The sequence below is a fragment of the Grammomys surdaster genome, unplaced genomic scaffold, assembly GCF_004785775.1.
Source record: "Grammomys surdaster isolate TR1022 unplaced genomic scaffold, NIH_TR_1.0 126197, whole genome shotgun sequence".
In the NCBI taxonomy this organism is placed as follows: domain Eukaryota; kingdom Metazoa; phylum Chordata; class Mammalia; order Rodentia; family Muridae; genus Grammomys; species Grammomys surdaster.
In genome coordinates this window covers 4,416,155-4,431,347 of record NW_021621002.1, presented here as the reverse complement: position 1 = coordinate 4,431,347, position 15,193 = coordinate 4,416,155, and the positions used below count along the sequence as shown (strand labels likewise).

Here is a 15,193-nt window from a genome sequence, read left to right as displayed (position 1 = left end):
TGTGCAACATCATACCCAGCTTGGAAATCTATTTCACTTAACTCACACTCCCCAACATTAAAGCCCATAATATCCTCCTGTGAATAAATGGTCATGTGTATGTGTGTGTGTGTGTGTGTGTGTGTGTGTGTGTGTGGTCCTGAATCACTCTTGAAATTACTGCTCTAGGAAGAACTGTGATTCAACTTTCAGAGTGAACATTAAATCAAATTAAAATCACTCTTAGAGGTCAAACCTAAGCTCCCTGCACCAGCAGTGCAGGGAGTCCTAAGAAGAGAACCAGAGCGGTAATGTAGTTAGATATTAAACTTTCATCCAGCAGCAAATGATGAGAGTGAAATACGAGACACCACGAATCTGCAGTCGCACATGATGAATGTTCACATATCAAATGCTACACATGTTTAAAAATTAAATAGCTTTAGAAATTCTGATTTATGTTATCTTAATAAGAATATTCTGTAGAAAACAGAATCATTAACAACCTTGGCCATATGTGCTGTTACATCCTTAATGTTATCTCTGATACTTATTTCTGGAGAGTCACAAATGATTACAAAGTTACCTTGTAGCCCAGCATGGTGGCAAACACCTTTAATTTTAGCACTCAAAAGGCAGAGGCAGGCAGATCTCTGTGAGTTCAAGGCCAGCATGATCTACAGAGTGAGTTCCAGGACTGGCAGGGCCACATAGTGGGACCCTATCTCAAAAGATCCAAAAAGTTACTATGTCTCCTTAAGGCAGTTACCTGAACTTCTTGGACAATAACCTGCAGAACTATCCAGGAGCAACACACACTCTTTGGCAAGGTTTTGGTGGTGGAGGTTCACCTGTTTTGCCCAGGAGCTCACCCGGCTCTTTCCTGTTGGCTGCAAGGCTAAGGTGTCCTTCCACTGTGGCTGGTATGTTGGGATTAACTTCTTACACCCACCCCCAACTCCAGCTTTGTGATCCGGCAGTGCCTTACAAAGGGATTCGTGAACACCTCTCTTACAGGTTTTGGCTTCTATAGTCTCCATTGCTGTCCCTGTGCAGACTGCTGACAGGCAGTTATACTGGGTAGAGTAACTGCTGTGTTATTTTATATCCTTGCTCTCTTCAAGACTCTCCTCTTGTCTTCACTGAGTACTTATCGCTCTGGTATCCTAAGAACTCTGGCTGCACAATGGTTAGATTCTGGAGCCGCCTCAACAGGTCTGAACCCAAGTACTCCAGGCTACAATCATCTGTGTTTATTCCTCTCTCTCTCTCTCTCTCTCTCTCTCTCTCTCTCTCTCTCTCTCTCCCTCCCTCCCTCCCCTTCCCTCCCCTTCCCTTCCTCCCTCCCTCCGTCCCTCCCTCCCTCCCTCCCTCCCTACCCCTCTCCCTCTCCTTTCCTCCGTGGGAGCATATGTGTGTGTGTGTGTGTGTGTGTGTGTGTTTAGGTCAGAGTTCAACTTTAGGTGTTGTTCTCCAGGAGACATCCACTTTGTTTTGGAGACAGTCTCTCACTGGTCTGAAACTCCCCGCATGAGGGCCAAGATTCACCTCTTTCCACTGGGCTCCAAGGGCTGGGACTGAGTGTGTAGGCCATGCCTGCTTCTTTAAATGGGTCCCAGGGATTGAACTCAGGTCCTTGTGCTTGCAAGGCAAGCATTTACTAACTGAGACATCTCCCTAACCCTTGCCTTTATCAATAAAAAAAATATAATTAAGGAGTGACAACCCTCTCTTGGGCCAGGCGTGGTAGCCCGTGCATATAATTCCAGCTCTCCAGGACAGAGGAAGGCTGCTTCAGGTTCAAGGTTAGCTTAGATGTCAAATTCCAGAGGCTGCACAGCAGGATCCTATATCAGAAACAAAACACAGCCAAGCACCCGGCCACCCACCCATCCAAAAGAAAACCCAGAAATAAAAAAAGCAAAACAAAAACAAAGGAGAAAGAGGAGTATGCTTTCCTGTCAGTCAGGACACTGCTGTTAAGTCAGCATTTCTTCCTCCTTCAGCAGTAGCTTTGTCTAAACTCTCTCTGTCTCTGTCTCTGTCTGTCTGTCTCTCTCTCTGTGTTTCTGTCTCTCTCTGTCTCTCTCTGTCTCTCTCTGTCTCTCTCTGTCTCTCTCTCTGTCTCTCTCTCTCTCTGTCTCTCTTCTCTCTGTCTCTGTCTCTCTCTGTCTCTCTCTCTCTCTGTCTCTCTCTCTGTCTCTCTCTCTGTCTCTCTCTCTGTCTCTCTCTCTCTCTCTCTGGGTGTGTGTATTCTTCTTACAGTATGCACAGGTTTGTAGCTCTCAATTCTTTGAACCTCTTGCATCTGCCTCCGCCGGTCTGTTTTTATCTACTCCCCATAAGCAAATATCTAGAGTGTGAGGAGTAATAAGTCCCAGCACAGCAATCCCCACAAAAGGGTCTTTTGTTCAGAGTTGGTAATCTGGCGAGCCTACACAAACTTTCTTCCTAGAGAAGTCACCAGTAAGCTTAGTAGTCTGCTATAGATGTCTGTTCCTTTAGACTGGATAGATCTGTCAACATCAACAGGCTAATCTAGTACAGTTCTATGAATCTATAACTAGAGGTTTTTCAGCTCTCTTGGTAAGTATCGGAAATAGTACAGGCTCTTTGAAAAACTCAGACTTCTTTATGTAATCGAATATAATCTAAATGTATTCTAGCAACATGTCCGAATACAGGTAGTGAAAGACTAAGACAGTTTACACTACTCCTTAGAATGTCTGATGAGCAGGAAATCAAAAAACGACCTGCACCCAGATGCTTTCATTCATAATTCCCTTTGAAAACATGCTTCATTACAAGGATGTGAAGCTGAGCTCAGGTAAGAAACCCAAGCTGTGTCTTGGCAGGAATTAACTGTGTCTCCTAAATGACACCACACTGAAGAGTGCAGATAATTCACTGGCAGAGTTCCTCTCCGGACCCTGGTCCACGCTCTGGCACCGAGAGCCTGGAAAAGGTCTTTGCCGTATGGGAAAGGGACAGCCAAAACAAATCTGCCCACTGACTTATGGGCAACGAGCTCATATTCTCATTAAAAACTAATTTTGTTCTCACTCTCTCCACGTTGCTTGGACAGTGTATGCTTTTTTTAACCCAAAGGTGACTTTGAGTTCTCACCCCTAAATTACTGTCTCCTTAACCACTGGAGTTGGTTGAAACACTAAGTCTTCTTTTAGGTTTGATATTCAAACTCAAAACAGTTCTCTAGAGCTAGGCTCAGGAGGAACGGCGGTGAAAACTCATGTCCCTCTGCACACGTGGGGGCAGCTGCTGACAGTGTTCCTACTGAAAGATGACCTGCTACCAAATGAGGTTCTGAAACAAAATGATTTCATCTAGTTAGAGTCCAATATATTCTGATACTCCAACTATGTTTTGAATTCATAAAAAGTACCTTTTTCACCCCAAGATTTAAAAGGTTCATGCAAACATAAATCCACTAATCTCTCACACTGCCCTATGAAGTCAAAAGAGCATATTCTAACTGCATACAAAATACTTGCAAAATGAGCTTATAAATCAGCCATGTTTTCAGACTTACACACAGTGAGCTACAATCTATACCCCTCAATAAAGAACTAAGAGATCTTCCACAGAGATGCTGCACATTTTTAAACTGAAAGCACTTACTGTGGTAGTAAGACACATCTAGAGAGCAAAGCAGCAGCAAACGGCAGCTGTCTCTCTGGGGCAGCTTACCTATTGATGTAACTGAGGGCCACATAGGTCGGCTGCTGCAGTTCTTGCTTCTCTAAGACACGTGGATCTGTATCTGAAACAAAACACAATAATTTTTTTTTTTTTAGCGTTAGGTTTTTGGTTTTTTTTTTTTAACATCAGAATATATTAGACTCCCTAATATCAAGTAACAGAAGGTAAAGAGAGAAAAAGATTAATTTAGAATAGGAAAACTTAGTCCACAAAGCACAATGATTTGTTCATTCATTCATAAAAAAACAAGATATTACATTGCTTTTCAAGAAATTCCAAACATCAACAGTGATAAAATGCCCATCTGTCACACAAGCCCTTGCACAACCCCTCATAAATATTGGTTTTCACTGCCTGCAGTTACAATGCTGGCATGGTTCTCGCTGGTTAATCGGCCTAAGAAGGAAAGCCTCTGTTAATTATGCTCACTTCAATGCTGGAACAAATTAGTTTACATTGAAAAGCTCCATCAATTTGAAAATCTATGGAGTATTGTTCTTGTTCACTGAACACTTCTGAGTCCAGCTTCATATTCTGGAGGGCTCGTCTCCGCTGTGAATGTATAATGAATTGATTATAGCTTTTCTAGACTCTTAATCAGAAACCCTCTCAGTGCTTCAGAGTCGACAAACAAGACATTCATGAGGGGTTTTCCCCTCAAAGGGGCAGAATCCCCCACACAGCAACATCCGGCAACGGCACTTCTCTAGTGCAGGCCGGTAATGAATGGACTCCTCACAACCAGAAGCATATTCTCAGGCTTCCCATGTGGAGAAATCACTTCCTGAATATACGAAAAAGAAATGATTATATAATAATACATGGGGCAGGTGAGTCACTGTGTATTGTTTCCATGAAGAAAGGTTAAAGCACGTCACACCAATTTCTTTTCATTAAAACCTCACCCAAACCATCACATGACTGAAGTCTCTTCCCTGCGTTCGGCAGTTTCTCCTGCTCGGATGTCATGACTGACATGGTTTCAAGCACCTTAGCGATGTGTTTACCACAACAGTGGATTTGAGATATACGAACTCCAGAGTGTGTTAACAGGTGATGGAGGAAGGGAGAGACACGGTGGCCCAGGACATGAGCGGTAAAAATGATCAGGTTTGCTTTTGACTATCTGACTATTCAACTGGGCAGCAGAGCCAGCTTTATTCAGTATGTCCAAGCTAAGAATCTCACGTTCACTCTATCATTTTTCCTATGCCAAGAATTCCAGGGAACTCTATTTAGAAATCTTCCTTCCTTGGGTCTCTGCCACTGTAAGCCCTTGAAAGCTGAATTAGAAAAGAAGAGACAAAGAGTCTCTGAAAGGCTCCATCAAGCCTGGTGTCAAGGTTTTGGCAGAGCAAATGAGAACAGATCAGTAATTCGCATTTCCTCCCCTTTTATATCCAGTTGGGTCTGCAGCTGAGGCTGCAGCTTGGTCTCTGGTTGAGCAATAAACGCAGTTGTTGTCTAGATACAAGGAAGGCACTTTCCAAGGGGACATGATTTTCAAACAGAACCCTTAACACTTATCCATGTCTGCTGTAATCTCAACAAATCTTTGCTTTTCTGCGCAGAATGTGCTTGCTGGAGGGGAGTCTACAGAACCATGGTTCAGAGGGCAGAATGGTTTGTCTACATAAACAACCACTGGCAAAGCAACACGGGCCATGGGTGCAAATGGTGACGTGTGCCAAAGTAACAGATGACACTGGAGACAGGAATCATGAAGCTGGGGAGGAGGGGAGGTTAGGAAAACAAGGTCATAGCAAAAATTCCAGCGCAAGGTCTCTCAAGTCTCCACCAAGCGATCTGAATTCGAGCTTTGGTGTGGATGGGCAGCTGCTCTTTGGAGATGTGACATCACAGAGAGTTAGGGTGAAGGAATGAGCACTACTAGGAGTCTACAATCTGTTGATCGAAGGGGTGACGGATTCAGAAGCCAGTAAACATGTTAGGCCATCTTTCGTTTTTCTTTGTTCTTTCTCTTGGCTTCCAGTCAAAGAGTCTTCCTGCAAACCGTCTTCTAAATCGTTCCAAACTGTTCCTCATTATGTGTGGTGTACTTTCTAAGATGATTTAAATGTTGTTTTCTCAAGCTATCCTGAATTTAATTTTTTCTCTTTTATTAGTGTGTTTGTGTGTCCGTGCAGGTATATATATTTATATTAAATTTTCTATTTCAGGCTTGTAATAATTTGAATCTTGAAGTTTTTCTAAAGACTTGTGTGTTGAAGGCTTGTATTCAGCCCATGGTACATGTGGAAGGTGCTAAGGCTTTGTGGAGGTGGGGTCTAGTGGAAGAAGTTAGGTCACTGGTGATGTACCCTTGAAGCCATGAGGAGACCCTGTCCTCCTTCCCCAGCTTCCTAGCTGACAAAGCCAGCATATTCCAGTCAGTTACTTGTGCCCAGCTATGGGCTTCTGCTATAACATGCCTGATAGCAATGCAGCCTAACAGTCGCAGGCTGACATTTAGGAACTGTGAGCCACAATAAAACATTCCTCCTCACAAGCTGAGCCTCAACTGTTTCACCATGGTAACGGATATCAGATTAACGCAGGAAAAGTTCTAGTACCTCTCTGAAGAAGGGGATTTAAATATCTTCTAGAACATACTACAGCTCTCTGATGGTTAAATGAATGGTGTTGCTGTTAACACCACACAGACTGAATGGCAATCTTGTTTGACAGAGCATCAAGCATATGCAACATCCAGTGTGTAAAGCAAGGTTCTAAAATTCTATCTTATTTTCCTTCAACATATTCTACAACCTATGTTTGACTTATACTTACATTGCCTCAAGTTGTAAGGCAGACTTCAGGGAGCTTCCAAATGTCACCTTTTCTGAAACAAAACAACCACTGGAAGCGCCTTAGGTATAAAGCACCCTCCCCACTTTCCCCCTAGATTGTAGACTCCAGTCATCAGTAAGACACCAGAACATTCTGAATAAATATCCCCAGACCTCAAACTTCTTTTTAGACTAAATGGCTCTTCAACGCAACCCTAATGAGAACATCCGCCAAAGGTGTGCCACCTTGGAAATGAGATGATGTACTTGGCACAAGTCAGGAGAGACTGAAACAAGGGACTTGAGAGACAGCATCAACTGCTGGTCCCAAATAAACCTGGGGCTGTCACTTGCTTGCTGGTTGCTGTGTGGTGATTATGACTTGCTGTTTATGAGTTTTAATTATGCCACTGAGCACTTCACATCCAGTAAAAGTATAATAGCTGTTTTCATTATTTCTTCTTCTCTGATGGCAACATAACTTTCTGATGGTAAAAACCCTCATAGAAAAAGACTGGAGAGATACACTGGCTTTATGAAGTAGGATGCTGCCCCAGCTCTGTCAGGATCTTGTCCAGAGATGATGAAGGCAAAGGCAACATTATCACCTGGTACCAGAGGGTCTCTCTAACCACTTGATCGTGCTGAGCTTTAGAAAGAAAAGCTTCTTTATACACACACCATGCCGTTCAGGAATGGTTTTGACCACAGTAAGCCACTGCAATGGGTAATCTAAAAAGAAAGAAAATGTGTATATAATGTCATCTCTCCAACAGTTTTCTGGCTTGTTCATTCGAGGTGCCAATAAAATGAGGACGTGAACTGCTGGCTGCAGCTCTCACAGATACAATCCACATCAGCGTGGTCTGTAGATAGAACACTCATGTTGTTCTCATTCACGTGGTGTGAGCTGTATAGTGTGGCCAGTGTACAGGGACACACGGCAGCACCCTTCCACTGTCGCATGATCAGAAGAGTCAGGAGGACAACCTCTCAGTGGGGCAAGGCAGGGCCAGACAGAGAGAAGACACGGACCACCTTGGAGCACCCCTGCTAAGTTTCTAAAGCAGCAACCTAGAGACAGGCTAGCAACAGCTATCTCTATCATCATCTTGGGGAGGGGGCAGCATTTTGTTCTATGACAAGGACTGAAATCTTTAGCACCAGACCCAGGAACAATGGAAAAGCTTTTCCTAGCTGTGATCCTAGCAACTCAAGGCTTCACAGACTGAATTGAATGGCAAAGTCTGTCCTCATTGTCACAGTATTAGCTCTAATTGCTTCTCAAGTAATAGCAGCTAATAAAAGAAGGTCAAGTAAAAATTTTAAAACAAAATAAGGTGATGGTTGAGCCCAGGAAGGAACATTCAAACTCCCTTCAGTAAGAACAAGACATGTGATGTGTATGACAAACGGCCCACAGCCCACCTTGCTGAATCCCTAAGGCCCTTGTTCATCCGCACTACAGTCTCCATCACTGGGAACCAATGACAAGCAATGCTTGGGACATGTGACTTGTTTGTTTGCTTCAAGGGAGTCTCATGTAGTTCAAGCTGTAGATAAACTTGCTATGCAGCTGTAGATGACCTGGAATTCCCGATTCTCTGCTTCAACCTCCAGAACTGAGCACTGGGATGACAGGTGTGCACTACCACACTGCTTTTGTTTGTTTGTTTGTTTGTTGTGTTTGTGTACTATTTTCAATAAATATCCATTCCTAGTGCCACTGCCAAGCCCACAAGAAAACTCTATTGGTGTCATTTGGTGGGTCAACCAACACTGAGTAGTGAACTCATGGACTTTGGCCATGACTTACTTAGTTGTGTACCACTCCCGGACTTTATATACCCAGAATTACTTACAACTTAATAAAGCCAGAAACCAGCATTGCTGTCTCTCAACCAAAACTAAGAAAAAGTTGAGCAATGAGCTATCTGTAGGTTGTAAGGCCACTGTGAAAAGAAGATATGCTTTTGATCTGGAGAGAGACCTCCTTGACACTCTACAGTTTCCAAATACCACTTACTGTTTAAGAACATCACAACTGTGTGTGTATGTGTCGGGGAGGGGTGGCTAAAATGATGTGGGTAGGAGGCTGAAGGCTACAGCAGTAGAAGACTTCAGAGAGTCAAATACCTAGCCAGTGGGATAAGTGATTTTGAAGAGGAGCCCTTCCTTTCCTTTGTAATCATTCAGTGATTCTGATCCTAACTAATGAGTGTCCTCAGCTTCCATTCTTCCCCTCAGCTGCCAAACTTGCAAAGATAGATCCTCATTTTGCTACCACTCTCTCTCAGCATTCTGAGTAGTGCTTGTCAATCCCTCCTCTTTGTTCTCAGGACTTCCTGGACCACAATAATACTTTTCCCCTTCCACACTCTGCAGCTGTGAGGGGCTTGTCTCAGCTCTTCCTACTGCTGCCATCTTTTGCCCTCTAGTGCACAAATTCACACAGGCACAGACAGTGATTCATTCCATGATGGGAACATTAAAGTCTTTGGGTTAAACATGGTATATTCATCAAGCATGTTTGTTTCCTTGACCTTTCAGGGCACCCATGAAAATGTGGTAGCAGGTAGGAAAAAACCACCAAGGGGAGTAAACAGGCAACAGAGATAGGAGGTAAGTTTTGGGATACAACAACAACAACAACAACAAAATGAGAACATAAAAAGGCTTGGATAGAGTTATCTTTATCTCCAGACATATAGTTGGGACATAAGAGCCAGGAGCTGAACCTTGCAGAAGCTCCAAGGGACCCTGCACTAAAAGATGCCTGCTATAACATGGAGAAAGCTCAGAGCTTAAAACAGAGACCTCTTTAAGAGATCATGGAGAAAAACTAAGCAGGTCATGAAGTGCCTATGGATGGAGGGACAGCGAGGGAGAGGACAAGGTTAGAAACCATACTGCAGAACACTGGCAGCCAGTCAAACTCTTCTTCTACTCCATTAGACAGGTGTAGAGAAAGGAGAACCCAGATGTTGACATGTGGTGATTCCCTAATTAAATGATGTTCCTGTGGTTCTGTCTGTAGCCAACAAGCTCCATCTGTGCCGCCACCCACAGGCGTCTACCAGTTTTCATTGTGGTTGTGAAAGATAAGCCAGTAACAGCCAAGAAATGATGATTAAGCAGTGTGGGAAAGGTCTTGAGCCTGAGAGAAAGCCAACAAAACATGGGTAAAGTAGGAAGAGAGGGAAGGGAGAGGGCCAGGGAAGAAGAAAGGGACAGGCAGGTATGCAGGAACCAACCTGCAAACAGCGGAGGCCTACACATTTCTGTGACAAACTTCCTTAAATGCAGTTGGTGTCATCAGGGCTAGAACCACAAGCTCCATGCTCTGAGCCTTACTGAGCCAGTATTCTGGTCACCCACAGGTGAGGTCAGCTCACTGCTCCCAATTGTAACACTGGACTCCACGCACACTTTATAGTCATCTTACTAGTCCAGTACATTTTTCTTGCAACATTTATCTCATTTTTAAGACTAAATTTGTTGAACAATTTACAAAGATAGACTTTAAAAATTCATTGCTGGTCTACTTCAGATGCTGAAATAAATATTTCTTGTTGGCATTGGACTTTAAAAAAAAAACGGCTACAAGTATATATAACCCGCCTTGCTGAATGGATCAACTTTTCCTTAGTTTATAGACATGTCATTTGAAACTTTTCTTAGGCCATAATTTCCATTACAGGAAACTCAGTGCAAATTATACTGAGACTCTTGCCTTCCCCAATTCACTGTGAAATCCAGATGCACCTAAGTGTTGCTGTAAATTTTATGAGCTTGATATCTGAAAGTCAGAGAGTCTATACAACACAATAGCAGCATGTATTAAAAAGCATTCATGTTCACATATGGAGCCTGAGATTTCCTGCCACAAGTCAATGACTAAACATGATTGAACCAGGAACTCTCTAAACAATTCTCAGGCGGCTGACTTACGTGCAAACACTGCAGTTGCAGCTTGCCCTGTGAATAGCACGGACAGAGGTTCTGCTGTCTGCTTTATCAGTCCTTCAAATTCCTATGGTCACCCACTAAGGAGCTGTTTAGGAAACTCTGTTGTAGAAGTCAAATCTAAGCCAAAGGCTCTGTCAAAAATCCATGTCCACATGGTAGAGGCTGAGTCACTGAATGAGCATCCAGGGTGAGAAGTAAGACACAAGACACAAAGATAAGCATCAGCTCAGAGAGTTCTGAGATCAGACAGGCCAAAGGCACAGACCCAGTAAGCCACTGCATCCCTGCAGAGATGAACAAGGATACATGTTCAGAGCACTACAAAAGGAGGCAAAATACTAGGAGAGGAGGAGTCCTGTGGGAAGGATTTACTGATGGAGCCCACAGTGAGTCACTCACAGGCGATGGTGGGAAACTAGTGTGGCTTTAAGGTAGCAGGCACTGAGCTGAAAATCTGTGGGCATTACCGAAGAGCAGCACGGTTGACCAGACAATACTCATTAACTCTAGATTTTTAAACAGAGATACTTGAGGAGGGTGGTTCTGAAGTATGGGCAATCCTCTGTGAAGGACACTGGGAGGAGGGTGCTAGTGGATCCTGTAAGATACCCTCCATTGCACATAACCAGGTAATCCACTACAACAAAACCACCTGACCTCCAATGGCAGTGCCCAGCTGAGGCCCTGCTGGAAACCCACGTGGTGTTTGTGAAGAATGGAGCTACTCCATGTAGCTGGGTTTTCCTACGTTCTAAATCAAGAGCCTAGAAGGCTGCTCAGTGGGCAGCAGGACAATGACACAGGGTGGTTGGGACCTAGGTCTTAGAAGCCCTGGATTTCTTACTTGAGTCAAAGAAACTGAATTCATTTCCTAAAAGACATCCTGAATTCTTGAGAGCTCAGTTGGTAAAGGGCTTGCCTTGGAAGCACAAAGACAAGTTCAAAGCCTAGCAACCACATAAAAATTCTGAGTGTAATGGCATCACTTAAAATCCTAGGGCTGAGGAAGCAGAAACAAGAAGAACCCTGAGGTTCACTTGTCAGCTTGTCTGACTGGTGAGCTCCAGGACAATGACAGGCCCAACCTCAAAGGAGGTGGATGGTACCTAAGGTTGACCTCTGACCTCCACAGGCATGTGTATATCAACTACCTATATACAACTTTGTGTACATGTATACGTGCTCAACACACACACACACACACACACATGCACACACACACTACAAAAAGCTCTTAATGATTCAAGACAAACCAACAAATATATAAATTGCTCCTGAAATGTGGCATGATTCTCTGTGAGACTCAGGGCACCTTTTGAAAGAAATTTTCTAAGACTCAGAATAGAGAATAGCTTGAGCAGGTGAGTAGGAGGAGAAAGTAAACAGTATGTGAAGTTCAGGGTGGCTTGTATGTAAGAGGCGTGAAGTGCAGAGCAAGCTTTTCCTGGAATGGCTGAAAGGCTCTCTTGATAGTCAGCCTTAATCTCAAAGGTAAGGCAGAGGCCCTGGGGGAGTAAGCTAAGCTGGCCACTATTAGAGAACAGTCATGAGTGGTAGGGGAAATGGGAAACTGTGAGAGAACACAAGATTAGTGAAGGAAGAAACGGAAACACACGATTTTTCTTATGTTATGGAATGAGCATCTCATTATCAACAATAAAGAACCTCAAAGTGTGGAAACGACTTCACACATGCTGCTCCTGTGTGAAATACGCTGTGCAGAACCAAGGTGTTGGAGCTTGAGAGAAGAGAGGGATAAAGGGCTCCTGATGCAGACAGAAACGGAAGTGCTAAAGAATCTCACCATACCACCACACATTCCAACAGGCAGAGCCAAGGAATGACCTCAAGACAGAAGAAATTCAAGCACCCTGATTAAAGATGCTATCCTGAAACTCAGCCAATAGTCATCTCTGCAGGGATAAGGACAGGCCTAGGGGCACACGGCATTTGAAACCAAGTAACTGGTACAATTCACAGCTGAGGATAAAAGGCCGGGAGAGGGTGAGTCAAACGGGGGTCTTTAATTCAGTGTTTAGTGGATCTGGTATGGACTCTCCAAGGTCTACTAAGGGAATCACCCTCTTGCTATACTCTTTGCTTTTCCTTTTTATATCTCTGGCTATAAGCCTAGCCTTTAATGGCCGAGCCACATCTCCAGCCCTGGTTTTACTTCTTGGTGTTAAGATAATATGCCACTCTCTACAAATCCAGCTGCCCCCATTCAGCGTCAGCTTCATAAGCCTTAGGATCCTTTTTTTGTCTCTAAAATATTGCTAAGAACAGTGCTTTCAGCCTACATTGAAAATAAGGAATGACTCTCGAGTGTAAGGTGGCGCTATGCTGCTCAGAGTTTTAGTCCATCAAGCATTGTTGAAATGAAGCCTGCCACTACTGTGCACTGTCTACACTTTATAGTCAGCAGCAGAAGGATACATAGGAAAGTTCTAAAACTCATCACTCAAGTGTGAGTCGTCACGGGCTGCATGGTGTCTGGAATAAACATTTCCGTCTTCTTCATATCTCGCTGCTCTGGAACATGGCCGCCTGGTATGAGGCTTACATTTCCCAGCATGACATCATCTTCCTCAGGTCTACATCCCCTGAGTCTGCATCCTGGTCAGTAAAACACAGGACTTTAGAGAAGTCTCCTTGAGAATGTGTGCCTCTCTTTGCAGTAATTTTCGTCTAGGGTGATTGGAAGAATGACTATGACTCCTGTATGTACTTCAGTATGAGATAATCTTGTACACGGAAGTCATTCTAGGCAAAGCCGAGCAGGAGTGGGTGTGGCTGAGCAGTGAAGTCCCGCCTCTCTTCTGGCCTGGCCAGCATCAGTACTTCTGCAACTGAGAGAATGAAATTCTCTTCCACTTCAGATCCTGTCACTCAATGGCTTCTCAGCAAAGAAGCCAAATCTTCATACAAACAATAATACAACCAATACCCTGACAGTCAGAATGCTAGCTCAAAGTTCTACTGAGTAACATGAACTATTTTGTGTCTTTGCTTTTCTGTATTAAAAAAAAACTAGATTATATTGTATCATACTAAACGTATGAAACAATAACAACAATAACAGTAGAGTAACACCCACATTTCCATATTGTATGAGGCTAACGCTGCTGCAGGGGGATGACTAAGGAATGGGAGGAAGAAGAGAGGAACTTCATGTCGCATTATGGCTGCTTTGGTTGCTGAAGCCTTTCTCCAGTATTGGTTATTAGTGGGCAATAATGAAGCAAATTGCACATGCATATTGCTTGTGAGTTATCAACAATGCGATGAGCGGTAACCTTTGAAGCTGTCAGGATCTTTTCAGGGAGGCAATTAAAGTGAAAAATGAGAGTGTGCACAACTTCCATCACCCAGTACCGAGTGTCCCAACACCACCTACGAGCGCTGACTTCCGAGTGGGTGCAATCTGAATATTTATTAATGCAGATCTGTTCCCATTTGTTCATCTTCTTTTCTTGTAACCCAGGCTACCCTCACCTGACAAAAGGGATTTTTTTTTTCTTTAAAGGGCAACTCTGACACTATGAATCACATTTACCTGAAACTTACACACACTGTGACATCGTTCCTAGCTGCATTAAAATGAACCCTCTTTCCCTTTCCCCTTCAGGAAATGTAAGTTTAGGACAAGCTAGGATTCCAAAGGAGAAAGAAGTTGAGAACGAAGTAATCCCAAGTAGAAAAGCACTAAACAACCAAGCTGAAAATAAGCAAGAATAGCTGGTATTTACAGAAGGTCAAATGTAGGCGTATCAAGTACTGTGTGGTGGGCACTGGAGCACCATCCCCAGACACAAAAGAAGCCAAGCCTACCTCTAGCAGAGCATACTCCCTGCAACAGATGTTGTCATCCATAAATTTCATACTAGAGAACCATGTAGTCAAGTTACAAAATTAAAAAAAACATAAGACTTATCTTTTAAGTCAGTTTACAATTTTATGTTGTGTGCTATCTGTAGTTATCTCACGCACACGTGGTCTACGGTCACAGGATGGACACACTTGCTAGGGGAAGTACTTCATATTGATTTTAAACAGATTACAACAAATCTTAAGAAAAAAAACACTTGCTTTTCCACTAACATGTTTATGGTGTGACTGTCTTCGGATTTGCATACCGGTAAGAACTGGAGTGAAATACAAGAGACTCCCCTCTCCCCGGGCTGCCCTATGGAATGAAGCTCCCACACTGCAGAGACTGCTTTGTAAAAGAGCCTAAGGGTCCTCTCATCCACATAGTTACTGGCCTGGAGACTGCTGGCTCTCCACTAGAACTGTAGGTTAGCATCTCCTGGTTGACCGGACAGACTCTGAGGGCCTGCCCCACTCCCCAAAGACTCTAGTGTGAATCCAGACGATTACACTGAAGACTTTTGAGGCTTGGAAATCAGGAAGTAGGAAGTAGCTCAGTGGTGAAGGACTTGCTGTGTAAGTCTCACAACTTGAGTTGTTTCTTGGAACCAAAAAGGTGAAAGGAACTCTGCAGAGTTGCCTTTAGATTTCTATATGTATGCCTTCCCGACACATATCACATCACAGACAGACAGAGAGACATGCACACGTGAGCACACACACACACACACACACACACACACACACACACACACGGAGAGAGAGAAAGAGAGAGGGTTAGGGTTATGGTTAGACACACAGAAAGACAGAGACAGAAACACACACAGAGAGACAGAGACAGACACACACACACAGAGACAGATAGA

The 15,193-nt window shown here is 43.6% G+C and overlaps 1 protein-coding gene across 2 annotated transcripts in view; it reads right to left on the bottom strand.

Moving 5' to 3' along the window:
* The window catches only part of Jazf1 (JAZF zinc finger 1), a 303,749-nt gene that overhangs the window by 131,220 nt on the left and 157,336 nt on the right, over window positions 1-15,193 (bottom strand). For both annotated transcript variants that reach the window (XM_028758364.1, XM_028758365.1), the window contains exon 2: window positions 3,688-3,760. In XM_028758364.1, coding sequence (XP_028614197.1) covers window positions 3,688-3,760 — 73 coding nt within the window. The remainder of the gene's footprint in view (window positions 1-3,687; window positions 3,761-15,193) is intronic.